Source organism: Hippoglossus hippoglossus, chromosome 1, assembly GCF_009819705.1.
Source record: "Hippoglossus hippoglossus isolate fHipHip1 chromosome 1, fHipHip1.pri, whole genome shotgun sequence".
In the NCBI taxonomy this organism is placed as follows: Eukaryota; Metazoa; Chordata; class Actinopteri; order Pleuronectiformes; family Pleuronectidae; genus Hippoglossus; species Hippoglossus hippoglossus.
The window spans coordinates 19,571,151-19,590,457 of record NC_047151.1 but is presented as its reverse complement, the minus strand read 5'-3'; the positions used below and the strand labels follow the sequence as shown (position 1 = coordinate 19,590,457).

General features: G+C 39.4%; 1 protein-coding gene across 2 annotated transcripts in view; it reads right to left on the bottom strand.

The window, feature by feature from the left end:
- gstcd (glutathione S-transferase, C-terminal domain containing) overlaps positions 1 to 19,307 on the bottom strand; it is a 43,077-nt gene that overhangs the window by 3,659 nt on the left and 20,111 nt on the right. Inside the window, exons 6-10 of one of the 2 annotated variants that reach the window (XM_034589071.1) lie at positions 11,327 to 11,442; positions 10,946 to 10,990; positions 10,483 to 10,611; positions 4,377 to 4,510; positions 2,116 to 2,146 (exon numbers count right to left, since the gene is read on the bottom strand). In XM_034589071.1, the coding sequence (XP_034444962.1) occupies positions 2,116 to 2,146; positions 4,377 to 4,510; positions 10,483 to 10,611; positions 10,946 to 10,990; positions 11,327 to 11,442 (455 nt within the window). The remainder of the gene's footprint in view (positions 1 to 2,115; positions 2,147 to 4,376; positions 4,511 to 10,482; positions 10,612 to 10,945; positions 10,991 to 11,326; positions 11,443 to 19,307) is intronic. The other variant, XR_004614346.1, reaches the window with a different exon arrangement.

Here is a 19,307-nt window from a genome sequence, read left to right as displayed (position 1 = left end):
CAGAGGAGATTTGGAGTTCAGGTCTAAAATGGCAGGTAATACGTTTGCTGGTTTAATCAGAACATTGATTTTTTTTCCCTGCTGTGCAGCAACAACATGTTTAGCTTCTTATTTCCGAAAAGAAAATATTGCAATTGTGATTCCTTTTTCCTCTCTGGGCTTTTGGACAAACACGGCTCAGAATCACAGAACACAGCAATTTACTAGTGTCTTGTAAATAATATGAAATCTTACATGGCTCTCAAGAATCAATCTGTAAGAATGTGTTTCTTCAAGAGCAGCAAAGAAAATAAAAGTTCGAGGTGGTCTGATGTTGGGACATGTCAACTCCTGAGGGCTGCTATGGCGGAGACCTGCAGCAACCTTTTTTTGCAGAAATTCTCCCCAGGCGCAGTGACAGGTCCCATACATCATCATGGGATGGGCACTCCCCCAGCACAGAGCTTTGTCTGTGCTGCTGAGCGATACGGGATTGGAAACTGAAGGGTGTGAGCCGGCCTCTTGTAACTGCCGGGGGAATCTTTGTTCCCGAGACAGCGATGGGCCCGGAGATCTCATTAATTTTTTATTACTGTGCCATAAAATGAAATGAAATTTAAATAAATTTAAAAAAAAACAAATAGAGCAATAGAAAATCTTATTCATGCCAAGTAAAAAATAATTTCATGTGAACTACATTTTAATGGTTTTTAGATTTATGGTGAATCCAAACCCCAGCTGGCACAAACTAAGTTGATTGCACCAGCTCTTCCTGAGTTAAATTTAATCTGATTCATAATCTAAATGTAGATTAAATTACAATTATATTGGTGTAACTGGGGAGATTTTAGACCATATTAAACAAAAATAACCAGCACAGGCCGAACTCAAATTAGAAAATGTAATGCCAACTTCTAATTAAATTAGCTAAACAAAGGCTGCAGTAGGTTTTGTATTTCCTATTTCAGAAGCACAATTTTCCACCAAGTGTGCAAGTATAAAACAAAAGTGAAACCTTCTTTTACAAAGGGCTGCAGTTTTATTATATTACAATCTCAGAGCCCATCGCCTAACGTCGAATTAGCCTCAGGGGGAAGCAGACAATATTTTTGGGCTTCTGGTGTAGATGGCAGATATCCGGGCCAAGACTCCGCCTTTATTGCCTTACACTGTTTAAAGTCCAGACAAGTTACGTTTCTCCACACAAAAAAACAAGCAGTGATACATTTTGTTTGTGTTCTTGGTCCAGACGACATTTTGGCTAATCACCATTACCAGCTATCTGCATCTGAATGCAGATAAATTTAAAATCCATTAGCCGATGCATTTGGGTCTTAACACAAACTGTTAACCTGCGGGCAACCAAAACCTGCTCAAAGTGATTGGTCAAACTACAAGCAGAAACCAGAACCAGAATCCTGTCCTTTACCTACAGATTGTGCATATTCACATGCAAAATCTGTTTATAGAGAATAATTATATCTATACAGCCCTCTGCGATTTTTTGTTTTATGTTGCAATTTTGGTGCTAGATAAACCTCCTGTTTACATACTGTAGTTGCACAACGGATGTTTTTCAAGCAACCAATTCACATGTCACTTATTTACCTAAAAAATAAAATGCTAGTAGTTAGACTTTACCTAGTGATGGATGAACAATAATCTGGTGCAACCAGGTGTGTGTTTCTCGGTTGTCTGAATATTTGTCTGACTCTTGTGTGGCTGGTGTGTTTGCTGCGTGTTGACAATCGTGCTGGAACAAAACATTCCACCTCTCTCTGGGTCACTGCTCTCAGGTCTGGACGTGTGAAACGATTCACTTTTAAACCATATGCCTCTGATTCAATTAGACCTCTGTTAATGCACAGGCATTTCCATGAAAATGCAATTAGCGAGAAGTAAAAAATGTGTCACTGTGTTGTAGCAAAGTACGTAGGATAATGAATACCAGGTTTTAAACAGTCATGTCCCACAAAGGCCAACAGCGTCTTTCGGTGTGTGTGCCAGGTGCACGGAATCTTAAACACAATCCTTGTAAAAACTTGCTGTAATTGAATATTCTGCACTTGATATTTTGCCTCAGTGCAAATGAATAATACATGCAACAGAGGGATTTATTCCCATTTAAAAGCCTACCTTATAAGTCAGAGTTTCTTTGAACCTTTTGCTGTAAAAACAGAAAAAAAAGAGCAGATTTTTTCATGTTAAATGTATAGCGGGTAGGAGGAAAATGTATACTATACACCTCTATGTCATATGTTTACAATCACATTTTTAAAGAAAACTCTTTAAAAACAAACTAGGACAATATACAGATGAACCACAACATTAAAACCAGTTATCTAGTCTTGCATATTTAAACCCCACCCTACTGTGTGTGTGTGTGTATATGTGTGTGTGTGTGTGTGTGTGTGTGTGTGTGTGTGTGTGTGTGTGTGTACATATGCATATATAGCCCATGCATACATATAGCATACAGTAAAACCAAAGGCTCCACACAAAAACAGCCTGCACGTCTCCCTAATAAAACACAGTCTCTCTGGGAAACATGAGCTTCTATAAAAACAAGGCTCCTGCATTAACATGAGAACAAAGTTTGTTTGCTTGTGGTGGTTAAACAAAGTCAGATCATTGTCAGAGCTGATTAAAAATCAACATGAGGAGGGTCAGAGGTCGGTCAGATCACATGGAGAGGCGTCTTAAGTTCAACTGGAACTGTTGGAGCCTTAATGAAGACGGCAGTTCACAGCTCGTAAAAAAACCTGTGAACTCCCAGGAATGTCTACACCTGCAGAAAATCCACACCAGTACCTGGAACATGACCTGAGGGGAAAACACTCAAAGTAGCGAGATGGAGATTGACACGGTCAGGTGTGTAGGCCCCTCGCACACACTGCCCTGCAGAAACACGACTTTTTTTATTTTGTCGTTAATAAATATTTTATGAGGCGTCAGGAGAGGTGAAGTGTCAAGTTGGCAAAAGTGAGGAGAGAAGAAACTAAGTTGGTGAAAACTCCTGAATATTATCACTACATCTTGAGGGTCCTCCCCAAGGCACCGTTTTTTTGTTGCTGGGCTCTATTACACGCTACGTTTAGTTTTTTCTACGTTCCTCACTCTAGTTGAAGTTGGACAGATGATGTTGCAGCTTGTTAGGGCCAAATCAGGCAAATGGTGATTTGTGAATACAGGCTATACAAATAAAATGTAATATGATCAATAGAAAGGAGTCCCTGAAAATACGGCATCTCTAAAGAATATACCACTGCTTTTCACCATCATGTACATTACTACTGCCATTGGCATATACCACATTATACATGCTACAAGTGCTACTTGTTATTCAAATTTCACTGGCAGATAATACTTGGTTGCGCAACGGTTTTTCTCAATATCCACAGGTCTATGTGAAGCTGTAACTTTTAATTCTATGATAGAGCGTATGCAGCTGTGCAAAAAGCTTTAAATTAGATCTTTATCCATTAAGCAACACCAGCAGTGAGGAATGTGACTGTGATGTTGAGATAAAAATAACCATAAAGAGGTAGCGACTGATTTAGAAAGAACATTTGTAGAATCCACCACACACAGTGATGTTCTCACCCAAAATAAAAACAGACCTGTCAGTCCTAAAGCCTCAACTGTCGCTATAATCAGCCCAACAATTACACGTATCTCCCCCTTCGCTTGCTTGTGATCACAGTCTCTCAGTTGCTACAACAGCAATCCTACACAACAGCTTTGTCTGGTCGTCCTTCGTTTCCCAATGTTGTTTTAGCGACAAACTGCCTTGCGTCGGTTCTGAAGCCATTACAGTGCTGAGTGCTGCTATAGCGACAGGGTCAACACCATTTAAAAACACCCTCTCTTTCCACTTTACCTCGCTGCTGTTGTTTCTTCCGTCCATCTCTATTCAAACAGCAGCATATTTAAGCTTACAGAATTGGCAGAGATGAAAGATTGAATGGTTAATTCTCACTAATACTGTGTGATAATCTAATTCTGATAAGAGCAGCTTTTCTCATCCGCACCTTAAACTGGATTTCCCTGTCACTCTCTAATATCCATGTGAGAACCCTGTTCTGTGTTGCCTCACCATTGGAGGCAATGTGATGCCGCTGTCTCACATCGCCACGTCAATGGCGATGAAAAGTAGTAGAGGTACAGATTGTCTGTATGTGCGAGTGAAAGAGTGTGAATGAGTGTGAAAATGTTAGAGCGCTAAAGAGAAAGTGGAAGAATCCCTCAGAGACAGTAGAGGAGGGGGGAGAGGCACAGTGATCTAACAAGAAAACAACAAGGTCAGAAACATCCTTCTTTTTTTTTTTTTTTTTTTTTTAAAAGGCAGAAACCTGGAGAGGTGACACTGGACCGAAGTGCGGCGTGTAGCTACAAACCTCTTGGGGAAAGTGAACTTGACCGCGTTCTGAATGAAGCCATAGCAACAGGGACTGATGACAAACGCGGCTGCTGCCTGGATACAATGCTCCATCACCATGTCCGTTGCAACGCCACATGCATGAAGGGCCACCTGAAGGGAAACAGGCAGAGAGAGAGAGAGAGAGAGAGAGAGAGAGAGAGAAAACGACTTTCACTTATAAAATCTGTGCTTCCTTGAAAAGCAACTTCATTCAACAGAAAGGCCGAAACTCAGAGCGGCATAAAACAAGCACTCAATCCAATTGATTACTTCATAATGGCTGCTGCTATTAAATACATCTATACTCGCAAAGGTGTGGACTCGGGGAGTTAGAGCAAACTAAATTTATTAGTGCTTCAGGCGCGGAGGCACGAATTCCCATTGAGTGGGTAAACCGTGCTGATGAACACCTACCTATGCATTAGTAATGACGTGCTTATATATTGGATGGAGGAATAAAAGACTGAATATTATCGCGTTTCGGTTTTCACCCGTCCCTCTCCCCATAGTAAATCTACAAAAATACCTTACAACTCTAACAAAGTACAGTGGTAGAATAGATGACTACCTCTCAAGTGTATATTATCACACAAACAAAATGCATCATCACCCGTCTGATGGAACAATAGATACCCAGTCTCACTGGAATTAACTCGAGTAGCAGCTCTATTCTCCTCTTCCAAGAAGTTGTCATGGTGGCGTCTGGGAGTCTGAAAGCACCGCATGTTGCCTTGACAGCAGTGCCACGGAGCAGAAGTTCAGAGCCGGTTAGGACAGGACTAAGCCAAGATTGGCTGCAGCTCCAGAGATTAGTGGAGATACAGACACTCTGAACATGGCCAAACCCACTCATAATGAGGGGCGGGGGGGGGGTCACATTTCTCTGATTTAAATGAGCTCTTCCTCAAGCTCTCAAGTACACACGAAACCAAAGGTATAAACTAAAAAACCTGCTGTCTTGTATACGTGCAATTTCACAACCCACACTCGGAAATTAATCTTTTTCATCGGTGTGAAGAGCTCCACGTGGAAATATGATGCGTCTGCTCTGTGACTGTTCATAAGCGATCAATGATTTATTCTTCTTCAGAGAGATGGGCATTTATTTAAAAATCGAGTTAAACACGGTGAGTCTGCACATGAAATAACAACCAGAGAGGGGAAATTTTGAAATTAGCATCAATTACCTGCATGGCCTTGCATCTATTCAACACCTAATTTTCTCTCACGCATTTATTCATGGCATCAGGGAAAAGCTGTATTTTCTTTCACCAGCGTGTATCAGACTGCTGATTAGGAGGAGGAGCCCTATCAAAGATTGCATGATGTGACTTCCCACACATCTAAAGCAAAAATAATTAACAGAGTAACACTATCACCCAGCTACTTAATGTTGCATATTAGTCATGCCATGGTAAATCCTAATTACACTGTATAACCTTTAGCCTGGATTTAACACGGACACAAAGCCGCTCAAGCTAGACCAACGCTAACAACAACAATAAAACACATTCCTATATGCTGTAAGAACTAATTATGTTTTTTCCAATTCTTGATGTGGACAGAATCCTCGTTAAGAATGTTCACCCTGCTCGTCCGTGCATTCTGCTTTATTATTTTCACCCTCGTCTGTGTACGTGTGCGGAAAAAAATATCTCAATGCATGAGCAGATTTTCTACAAGCTTGGTAGCGTGGGCGTATATATCCCTCCAGATGATTAACTTTCAGTCCGTCAAAGGTTAAGGCCTGGGTCAACAAAAACACATTTTCTAAGATACATCAGGAAATAATAGGTCAAGGTCTAGAATCGATCTAGAAGCTTTTATTTATCAGAAAATGATTCCCCATTACATGCTATATAGCCAGTGAAGTTGTAATGAACTCAAGAATGACATCATGCATATTTCAAAAACACAGTTTTCTGGGTAACTTACTGCCACTATGAATTCGGGGGAATAATATCATATAGCATAGTGCTGCATTACCTTTTGCAACCAATAAGATTAGAGATGCCACCTACAGTTTATATAGATGAACCATTAAATCGCCTGGATATGGTATAAATGACGTTATCATGAAATGGTATTATTACAATATAAAAAGGTTAGCAGTGCCAGTTTGGAGTACAGTATATGCAGGGAGCATTCAGGGTAGGCATTGTCCCTCTGAAGATGTTTTATTTTCTCTGATTGAAGCATTATAGATAATGCATTGCCTCAACCCAATATTTCTTTGCATTTTACTAAATATGAAATTCATATTTGAAGATGACAACGTGTGCCAGGCCTATTTTTAGTGTTTTCTTACAGAACCTGCTAGGATTTACTCCTGCACGAACATTTAACTGCAGATTAACTCAAAGATGACTATCCATCCGTTAATTATTATTAATTTGTCCTTTGAGGAACAGAAAAGCTGCTTTAATCTGCATCACTCTCTAATCACATCAGAGGAATAATGAGGCTTCATTATTCACTCTAATTCAAGTAATTAAATCCCTCTGCTGTCCTATATGTGCACCTGAGACAGAACGAGTTCCTGCAATACAGCTTACTAATGCTCTACTTAATCACTATCGCACTAGCACCATACTGTTGCAGGAGAGAGGGATGCATTCGTTTTAAAGATTTGGTGCCATATCTTTGCTGTGTTGTGTTTTGAAAATGTAGTTTTGTTTGTTGCACTGATTTTTTAAAAAGAAATTTGACATAACCAAACCATAAATCAAAAATATGTGTATATATCCAAAAGCTGCATTTAACTGGACATAAACAGATTCAGTGTTAAAGTCTCAAAAAGAAGTAAGAAAGAAATAAAACTCCTTAACTCTGAATTGGAATTACACCTTATAAAGAAAGTCTTATTGGAATTGATCAATACCCATTTCTACTTATGGCTCAAAGCAACACCAGAAAGTACAATTTCCTTCCCACAACATTAAGAAGCCAACTAAGATAATCAATCACAAACAACCCTCAAGCAGAACCAATAACAGACCAGGATCCAATTAAATCAAACATTTCCTGCCTCTTTGGCCTGTTTACTCAGCGTTTGGAGAAAAATAAAACTGTTAAAAGTACAGACGGGTCCTGATACCAGTCTAATACATGGGCAACTACAGACAACAAAGAATGAGACGCCCCACAACTTAATTAGCCTGATTAAATGCATGTGACTAAAAATGGGAGCATGTATAATACATAAGAGGATTAAAACTGGTTCTTCAGGTAGAAATATCTGTATCATGTAGGAGGAATCTTGATGAGGCTGCATAAATGCTGATTTGTGAATCTCACGCGGAGGAAACATAAGCACCTGCTTCAAACATAAATATTAACATTCGTGTGCAACAAAATCTTTGTGCGCGCATTAGCACCCACATAATGTGTAGAAGAATAATCTGTGCTGTTTGTTTCTTGCCAAGTGGAACAGGTCTCAGCGGAGTGAAGACGCTGGAACAATAGCGATTTCTAATTACAGCAGGTTCAAAAATATTCCTGTTTGTTCCTGAGAGAGTTAAAATAAGGCTACTGGAACATCTGGCTTCTCTGGAACTGGGCTACGACACACATGAGGAAGACGGATCTCCCCGGCATGTTTGGGTAGAAGACACTGACCTGAGAGACATAAATAATGAAAGCGATCATGAGTGATGATAGAGATATGATGGGGAAAGCAAAATGCCTGTGTGTGAGAACAGGAATTCAGAGATTCTCTACTGAGGGATAGAGAATTTCACTTTGAATCCTAACGACTTGTCTTTGTGCGCTGGAGCGAGCTTCAAACAGCCCATAAACAACCACAGTTAAGGACCTATTTGCTCTAAATTGATAGTCATTATCTGTTTGAGAAGTCAAGAGCTGCGTTGATGAAGGTGGGCGTTTTAAATAAGACCAGCGAGGGTTTTTTCGACTTGCCGTTGGAGAGTGCTACTCAAAGCTGAATTTGAGTTTGTTTTAGCCCCATTAAGCAAAGAGTTTGAAGTGTGTTTTGAAAGCTACTGAAATATTTATTCTGTTGTCGCAGGTAGCTCTGAGAATTAAACACATTCGCAGAGCTGGAGCGTTGTGCTTAACACAAACAGGCACAACTGGTGTCTTGGCAGAGATGTAGGTGTAAAAAAAATCGGTGATGAATTAGGCAGTAAAAGAGTGACATGGAAGCATTAAACTTGAACTTGATATTGGCTGGCGACCACTTTTATTTTTATTACAAACCCTTTCCAAAGATTACACTTTCCTTAAGCCTTTAATAAGGTCTTGAGAAAGCAAAACCAAAAGCATCTTTGGACTGCAGATTTTTTACAGTAAACTAATATTTCTCATGAATACCTTTGGGTACTGTCTGGTTAACACTACCTTTTCACTTTCTAATTATTAAAGAGTGAAGAGTGACTAACTGGACATTTCTTGACTGAAATACATTGCTAAACGGCTTTTGTTTAAAAACTCCACGTCAGGAAATAAAAAGCCATCTTAGCTTCTCTGAAAAGAATTGCATGTTGACATTTTCAGTTCCTGGAACAGTTTGAAAGAATGACACGTCTCTCCACGTGAACTGTTCTCTGTTCACGTAATATATGTTAAGGCTGGAAAAACAATGTTCAGACACTTTGCAACAAAGTTGTCATAGGACAAAGCAGGATATCACATTGTTTATGCGGTGATAATCAAAGGTGTTTACTTCACAGTTTCAATCTAACATCAGAAACAGTAAGCACTGGATTATTGGCTTAATTATTATCATTGATGTTGTGTTGTGCCTCGCTGCGAAAAAAAAGGTCAATGTCTCGAAATTGCTTATAAAACAGTTCTTTGTAATCTACCTCAATAAGAAGGTACTGGGCCAACACTAGTCTGATTATGTGCTGGGACTGATACCTTTCACTTAATTTATGCTTCCTTTAGGCAATGTTATCCAATAGCATCGTATAAATCACAACTCACATTCCAATGCTAAGCAGATGACACACAGCTGTATTTATCTCTGAAGCTGGATGAAACTAATCAGGTAGTCAGACTTCAGGAATGTGTTAAAGACATAAAAGTTAAAAAACAAACATCATCTGATCATTTACTTACTTTGGAGGCTTTACCTTGGCCTCTACTAAGGCCTGAATGACCAAGCTCCATCAGATATTAATGAGCTCATAGACCCATATTCCCCTGATGCACTGAGCTTCTCTTTCTCTCTCTCCATGTCACATAACTGCATGTCATTAACTTTTTGTTTTCACTCTCCCACAGTTTGTGCTTTCTCCTCGTCCTCATTCTGCAGGTGTCCCTGACTCCAGAGCTTCAGGATCCAGATCTATCACTGCCAATCAACTACCTTATAATTGTTAATGGTATTGTTGACATAATTTGTCATGGAATTAATTGGCGCTGTTAATTAATAACATATTATATTTATAAGAAACCTTATTATTATTATTGTCATAACAACAAGTCAAGGCAGATGACCACCCACCCTGAGACTGGTTCTGTTAGAGGTGTTCTTCCTGTTTAAACGTGTACTTCTCTACACTGTCAACTACTGCATTCTCATTGTGGGGACTGCTAGATTTCTCTCAATAATATTATGAATAATGTATGATCTGATTAGATGCTGTGCAATGAATTTGAATGGACTTGGAATCAAATTCTTTGCATTTCCATGTACAGATGACTTTGCCTATCAAGCCTTACTAATTATATTTCCCCTTATTTAAAATTGTTGTGTTAACAGGAAAGGTTTCAAAGTGGAAAAAGTAATTTGATTTAATTAAAGTGTGTGGAGTTTGAAAATAGCAGAAAATGCAAATCAAATTAAACTACTGCAATAAATGTTGCTAAACTATGACTTCTGTATTATAGCAATTACACAAACAAAATGTTGTAAAGTCCAAATAACATTATGACTACAGGTAATTCCAACATCTGTTTGATTTTAGTTACCCGATGACTACTTGAGCATCAGTTATTCAAACAAGTAAATTCTATAACAGTCAGTTCTATAATAGTTACCATATTATCTACACACTATGAATCATCAAACAAAAGCTGGAAACAGAGTCACAAGGCACCTTTCCTCACTTACTCACCCCAATTTGAAAAGGTCCAGTGAAGTAATCCAAATTAGCCTGAATGAAGCCGATGTTTTTCAGCCCGAGCTCTGCACCGCGACACTGGGCCCTGACCAAGGACTCTTCTTTGTTCTCTATGAGGATGACCTAGATAAAGACAGAAAAACGTCACAGAGTTACATGTGATTCCTGCTTTTTCTAAAGAATCGAGCAATAATAAAGTCAAAATGTATGGCAACATATAACAATGTTCAAACCAACAACCATTGGATCTATGGAGGAAATAACAGCTCCAAGTCGTTGATTATCGTGAGATTACAAAAGGCCTATTTAATGATTGAAATAATAACTTTATTATCAGTTGATCTGTTGGTTTAACTGTTCATCTTTTAGTCTTAACAATTAAACACTGCACTTAACAATAATTTGCACAAACGCAAAAATACACACACACACAAAACACACTAAACACAGACATTACCTGGCAATCTGGAAGAGTGTGAGCCAGAACGATCCCTACATGGCCCTGAGAGGCAGCACAAAGAAGAGCAAAACAATTAACAACAGGAAGGAAGGACACATCCAACAGACGCATTAAACAGACACATTAAACAGTATCAACCATTTTTATTCATATGTATTAACCATGCTAAACAGCTCCCCTGCTCCGGGTGTGCTTTTTCATGAGTGTAATTACCAGTCTGCCTGTGTGCACAAGCCAAAAACAGGTTTTAAAAGTGTGAGGTAGGAGGAACAGTAAGATAACTAGTTCTTCCTAAAGCGGCAGTAGTCTAATGTACCCAAGGTCAGATGCTCTGATAAATATAGATGCAAAGCTGGACTGATGGATGTGCACATTTACCGTTCCACTGCAGAAATCCACAATGGTGTGTCCTGGCCTGGCCATCTCCGTAACCATGGCGACCAAGTTATTCAGCTGTTGCCTCTTCCTGACGGTGCGGATGTTTGACATTTTACCTGCAAAAGAAACACACCTTCCTCATTGAGTCTGAGCATGAAGTAGAAATGCAACAGGTTTTTACAGGCAATTGCCTTGAAAACTCAATTAAGGGAAGAACAAATCTCTAAGCTGTCAAACATGCATGTTATTTTACTTAAGCAATGAAATTATGTCATAATACTTTGCATTACTCTAATGAATTCCTTCCCTCCGCCCCTGGCAACTGCTCAAATCGTGATTTACAACCAAACATTTCAGGTAATGGGAAAAGCAGACAGATGAAAAGGCTCTAAACTCTCTCATCAGCATGATTCCAGCCAATTGACGACTAGAGAGTTCAAACAATCTTTCAATATCAACAACAGCAAGACTTCCAAGCCAAAATCGTGTGCGCCCCTTGTTTGCAGCACAACCTTCTGCTGCTGTGCGAGCACTATGTAGCCCATTAACTCAAAGCAGATTTCTGTCTCCTGCACGTCCGTCTCCCATCTTCCGGCATGCCACGTCGGTAGTGAGCTGTTGACAGGGTGTGCGGAAACCATCTCTGGTCCATAAGTCTAGAGTGATGAGTGGTTCATTTACTCTGAGTCACACCCTCACATTCACACAACTGGAATAATATACTTTCTGGCTCACCTTGCATTGCATATGACAACTGGGGAGGAGCGATGTCAGTGGAGACTTTTCAATCTGGCTACACAAACAGGAAATTTCCTTCAGGCTCTCATACTGGAGAGCCTGAAGGAGCTGAGCTGATGCCAATTGAAGTGAAATGGATTTAAATATAGAGAAATTGCAGGAAGGTAGTGACAGGACTCTGGTCTTCATTTGGATGAGTAAATCACACGGGTGCAGCACTTCTAAGTATCCACAGTTCTGCAGAAGCCTCAGAGTGGACTCCTTTTAATGCATCTGAGCACATTAAGATTGTTAATCGCTAATTCCAAGGCAGTGGGTGACACAATTCAACAAGGCAGAAATGGAATATTATTATGGAATTATAAAACCCCCAAAATAAAGTACCTTATCCACACAGGACACAATGGCTATAGAACATTTTAACAATAATTAAATAGTTGGGGGCTGTGGACACTGCTTTAAATAGATAGAGAGCACAGAATTTATACAAAGATGGACAATGTGTCTCCACTTCCTCACACAATGCAGAAATGCAGCTTAAATATCCCACATATAAAACTCGCCTTCTTGTGCATTTGGACCCAGAGTCTGCACTCAACCAACTGTGAGTCAGTCTGAGCTGTCAACCACGACGTTTCACCCCGTTTTTACAGCATCAAATAATTAATTAAAACTAAACTGACAGAAAAAGCATGTGGACATACAGTGTATATGAACTAAAATGAAAAGAAACCATCATTGAGAAAGATTCATTTAACGTGTACTTTGACTTTTTTTGTCTGACTCATGTCCTATCCATTAACATGGAGGAGACCGAATTTATGACCTACGCTGCATCCAGCCACCAGAGGCAATTGAGTCACTTGGCTTCACTTTTTGTGAGCAGTCAAGTCATCCATCTTTATGCACGTTTTATGATACAGAACAACATTGTTTTGGGCAACCTGATTGATATAACTGCAATATTCACTACTTTTAGCTCTGTTTTGGTCTCTACCAACTCCTGAGGAAAATGTCTGGCTAAAAGCTACACTCGGTGCACTGTCTGTTATTGGGTACTGGGCATGTAGTGTTTCTAGATCATTCTTGCTGAAATCATTAGCTGGAAACGATGCTATGCCAGGTGGTGAGGGGAACTGCACAGTTCTATATGCACTTCTTAGGGTTCGGGTTCTTTTAAGCATTCATGTGATCCATTGGTAAAAATACAAATTCTAGCCACTGCAAGAGTAGAAGGTTTTGCCTCGAACTTAGAGTTTAAACAAGGATATTGTTTTTCAAACTATACACGTTGAATTGCTGTTGATGTAGTTGTGAGTGAGGATGCACACATCCTGTTTGCGGAGGGAAGCAAGTTTGTGAGGTCGCACAAAGGTGTTTACATATAGTTCGACATATGTATCAGACACAGCGTTGCCGAGAAACAAAGAACTGAGGTCAGTTACATAAGTTCTAACAAAACAAAACTGAAGTTCAAAAGGTGTGTGTTGCTTGTACAAATTGCTTTTACAGTCCGTGTATGTGTGTGTGTTTGATGAGAGTTCATACACTGCTTAAGGTCAAAGCCATAAACTACGTAGAACTGAGTGGGTGGCAATAGAAGAGCTCACCACTTGCCGCCTCTCCCTTTGTTTTCTGTCTCATTTCTTGAATGTGGGTTCAAGGAAAAGAGCAAGTCTGAGAGAGGTCTTTTAAGTTCACGCCCTGGGTCACTGTAATTGCGTCAAATTCACACAATTTCACATGAACATTATATTAGAGTATATGTCAAATAGAGTAGAGGTCAAAAAGCCACAAGATGTGAAAAGAAAAACAGTGGAAACTCATTGTGAGATTACTACAAAGAACTTGTTTCATAATGTTTCTTTTTTTTATTTAAAGTCGTTAACCTATAAAGCAAACTGGACTTCCTTACAATATCATATGAATTTAAAGAGCATCATTTTATTTATTTTCTTTTGACTAAGCTTATGTTTTTATATAGGTAGAAAAGGGTAGAGGATCAATATCTCCAAATTAGGTTTGTAGTTTTAACATCATCACTATCAAAACAAATAACATCAATCCTCAAAGACAATTTCCCTCTCGACTTCATTTAAGGGTTTATTTAGTCCTCTGGTTTTTCCCTAACACAGCTGGAAGTGTGGATAAACTCTGTGGTTCTTAAATATTTAATCCTCAATTAATATGTTGATCTCCACTGGCTGACACTTGCTAAAAATCAATGATCAGTGTAAGTTCCAGTAAAAAATCTCAGTAATTACACGCTAGTCAAATACTGGATTTTAGGAACTCTGGGTTATGTTTTTATTTCAAGCACTTAGAAATTTGGGTCCTAATTTTTTCAAACTAATTCACCTCTTAGTTTGATCTGCGGATGTGATGTGTTTAGTTCCAGAGCCGGTGCATGCCATCGCCCTGCCCTTTGCCGTGCATGCAGTGGTGATGAGTCCACTCGGTAATGCTGCTGTTTAGCTTCTCCGCTGTAAGTGCAGGCAGATAGACCTTTCAGAAGCTTTCAAGACACAACAAACTTAGAGGAACCTGAGGGATACAGTGGAGGCTAAAATATCTCACATGGTGTCCTGGATTCCGTGGTACTGTACTAAGAACTGGAAAAAGTATCTGATTTTCCACCAGTGTAGCTAAGGACAGCTACTCTATTGGATGGAAAGATGGGCCATCATTGGCCTGCGTTGTACGATGTGTACTGTACATGAGCCTACTTTGTGACTATTAGCAGTTAGCCCAATCAACATTGCTACCCTTTGAGTACGAGATAAATTTAATACAATGTAATGGAGGAAAGATAATTAGTGTTGCAGGGCTCGAAGAAACCATTAAATGACAATGTGATACCAGAGTTGCTGGCTTAGGAATATGATATATGATAGCAAACACTGCCTCAATTGCAATGACTACAGCAACTGCATCAGAGTGAAGCTTGGGAAATTAGAGCATATCACCACAATTCTGACATGGAGGACTTTATCCCAACCACAACTCACAAGAGAAAAACAATCACAAACCATGTAATTCACGGAGCGAGAGGCCAATCTGCACGGTGATTTCTTTTGTACTTTTCTTTCATGAGGAGTTGTTGACAGGTGGACATTAAATAAGCTCTCAAACTGTGTGCACACAACTGAGGATGAGCTCCATTATTTCAGCAATTAGTCAGGCTTCGTCTTTTATTGTAGCATTTAGTTTGTTTGCAGGCAAATAAAAATGCATGAATCATCTTTGGAGGAGTGCAAATTAAGACAACATCAAAAGCTATGAGTCCACGTTCCAGGAAATGAAAGACTTTAAAAATGGATTCAAAGACTCCTTTCAAACTGAAAGTTGGCATCATGGAATACAATCCTTTGCTTGTATTAAGCAATGGGAACAGAGGCAAAGGAAAGAACAATGTTGAGCCAACTGTGATTGTATAATGACACTGTATTTTCTAAAGGTAGGAACAAACAAAAAATCCATAGTAAGAAAACATGGTGAAATTATGATAAACTTCAAGGCAAATTTCACCAATTTTCTACAATTGCATGTAATTTGCTTGATCGCAGTGCAGCTGTCTGCCTTTTTAAAACTCTTATTTCTGAACAAAACCTGGAACAAAGGAAACAAGTTGGGAAAGCTGACCCAAGTATTTCTTGTAAAAAAAAAAAAAAATAAGACTCGCGTTGACTTTTTTGTACTGTAGATACCGACAAATACTCACATGAAGTCTAAGATTCATACAACATAGCACAATATACTTTGGATTTATATATTTGCTCAGTGTAGTGGAGGAAGACATTTATTTCGATTGTACACAATGACCAGCAGCAATTCAAGTCTTCCTTTGCAGTGGAAAACGTGATTTTTGTTTCCTTGACCTCTCAGCATTATTCTGCCGACACGTGCTGTGGGTTGCAAGTTGATTTGAGCTCTCGTGTTTTCTTCTGAAATACTTTTCTGTTTAACCTCCTTCCACAGTCTGATGTGAGCTGAAAACAGAATATACTGATGTTGTTGGAGTTTATGAACAGGTGCACAGACACCATTACACCTGGATAACTGCTGGCACAAAACCAGAGATGACAGAACCATTGAGAGTCTGGGTATGACTAAACAACCTGTGTTTTTTTCTCCAAGAGGTTGATGTCTCCCATTGCTCACTGACTGCACACTGTGGCTGCGACATTGGGGGCGAACGAGGATCTATTACCCCGTGTGTCCTCTAATGTTAAGAGGTGCCTTCCTCGGCTGCTGCTGGCAAGGAGCCCTGTTCTCTTCCTTTTCCCCTGACGCTGCAGAAGTGCCCACGGCCTTATCAAACAGGTCCATCACACAGATTAGAATGTAAAAACACTGCTGTGGCACAGGGGGCCTCTGTTCAGGCTCTGCAGGTTTCAACAGCCACTCCTGCTCAGAGGACATGCAGGTTTGAAGACCAAACATGTGTAGAGCCGGTTCGAGATTTAGATTTAGATGAACATTTAAAATATGAGACTTCAATATTATAGTCTTCGGATTTTATAATGTATTTAAATCTCAGTCTCTCATTACATTTAAGAGCACTCTTACTTGCAGCCGTAATGTTAAGGGTTAAAAGTTCCCATATGTTCACCAACGTTACACAGCCTCAAATGTGTCGAGTACCCCACAGAAGTTGTCTGTTGGCTCACGTTACTCTTCAGGAGAAAATAAATTCCTGATGGATGGAAAGCGTCTCCAGACGTGTTTACAACAGAAATGTCCCAGACAGAGTCATCTGTCAACGACCCAAACATATGGTGTCACAGAAAGTCATGCTAGAAGAAGTCAGGCCTCAAAGGACGTTCTCAGAAACACTTATGTTACAGGCAAACTCTGTACATGGTTTCGAAAGCTGACTGCTTCCAGGAATGCGAGTGGTGTGTGACTAAAAAAGAATGAAGGATTGAATAATGTAATTTTTTTTTTTTATATATGACAGTGATATTTTTATTTAAATGCAAAATAAGTTCAAAATATAAATGTGCTGTGTCTGTCTACTCTGTTTAAATCATCTTCAGATAGTCTTTACCCAAACCCGCCACTGCATCATAGCTTGTCATTTTATATTTATCATCTTAATTTGTGCCGAGATGAAATACTGCTCTGAGTTTTGCATAAAGTAAAAAGAAAACTGATTCAGGCAGCTATTCATGTAGGATAATAATACAATTTATCTCATAATATTGACTGTCAGCAGCTATCTAAAGTAAAAACAAATAATACATTTGAAAAGACATGCCGTTAATAAAATGAACGTGGGACCTGCTAATACTTCTCCAAGAGATGGCGACTTTAATGAGCTCATTTTTTCACACCTCATCACCAGATTAATGAAAACAAATATGCAAAACCACAAGTCAATAAATCAAGGACAAACTCAGAAGGACAACTAGTGGGAAGGCTCTATATTGCATCTGAAGAAAACAAAAGTGGTAAACATTTGCATTCAGTTAGTGTACGTGTATAAAAAGAACCATGTGCACAAGGATCATGTAGAATTCCACCGTATCACAGTCCGATTCTACACCAGATATAATTGTTCATGTAAGCACAGGGGCACAGAATATGAATACGCGTTGTGTGAGGTGAAATGGAAACAGGAAGGTGTGGTTGATCAGTATCTTCCCAGCCTGGCTTCCAGAGGCTCCTGTGATTCCTATCATGTCTGAATACCTGGATGCTGCTCAAGTATATTGCATCCATGTCTGATGAGCAGACATGGATGCTGAATGTACAGTCATGATCAGATTAGTCTGTCTTATTCCTTCTGAGGAACAACAACAATGCACTCTTACTTTGGCAGCTGCTCAGAACAATGCAGTGTGTGTCGTAAAAAAAACAGAGAGGATACTGTGGGAGCTGTAAAAAAATAAAGCACCCTGGAAGCTCTTAACTAACCTGTTGATTCCTGCATTCTGCAGCAATCTAATGTTGATAGAAAACTGCGGTGTAATGTCTAATCCATACATTGGCATGTGAATACGTCATGTAACAAACGGCTGGCTAATGCCACCATGGCTCCTGTCAGGTGTGAGAGGGCATGCCATATTTCTTTATGTGACTGAACAAATTACTGTGAATGTGCTGCAGCAATAAACTGACCACTGTAAAGAGTGACCACCTGATCAACAGAGTGCCTGGAGCTCAGTAACAAAGGTAAAATGGATTACCAATGTGCAAGGAAGGATACAGGCTAAACAACATGGTGCCTATTATAGCATTGGCTGAGAAGAGCAGGGAAAACGTTGGATCTTAAAAAAAAAAAAAAACAGGCTTTCCCTTTAATATGCCCAATACTTTCACAGACATTAAAACAGTATCATTAACAAAACCTGTACGTCCTTCAAACACTTAAATTTAAAAAAAATTATGTTCACTATGTAGTTATGGTTACAGTAAGTGAAGTCAACGAGTTTCAGCAATTATAACGAACGGAAATATTCTAGATGTTTTGTTCATGTAAAACATTTGTCGCAAATTATAACTCTTATCACACAGAGCTAATTACACATTTGCTGGAGCCTGAAAGCACACATGCACAACCTCAGCCTTTCAAGTAGAACATTTTCTCAATGCATTCTTTGAATAACTTCAGAACAAAACGGAATAAGCCAAGCAATCCTCCCTGGGAACACAAGGTCTCTTACAACAAGTCCGTGTTGTACGTGCTGATGTGTGTGCGTGTGTCGCTGCTGCTGATAGAGAAGTGAAAGTATGGTCAGAGGGAGATCAGAAGGAAAAGGGAATTGTTGCAGAATTGTAGGAGCCAATAAAACTGTCAAGGTCTTCTCCAAACTTTACAATTTGATCCACTGGTGCAGAAAAGCTTGCATTTAGCCATATAACCTTTATCATTGGAAATCTATGGATGGAAGGAAAGCGTTGATGGGAGCAGAGGAGGAGAGAAATCTAAATTCAGAATGCTTTTTCCGGTCGTGTAAATATTCTAGGAACAATCGCAAAAGCTACAACACCAGACAACACGACTGCAACTGTGCTGTGAGGTATTGAGAAAAGTTTGGGGCTAGACAGCCAAACACTGAGCAACAACTAAATATAATCTTCCTGATTTGGCTTGAAGCGGGAAAGAAAAAAAGAAGATATTTACAAAACTGAAAGCTTCAATTGTTAGTGGGCTGCAAGAAAAAAAAAAAACACATGCTCCCTCTCACAGCAGCAGTTAATGAATGTTTTCGATGTATTTGCACATTGAAGACTGTGA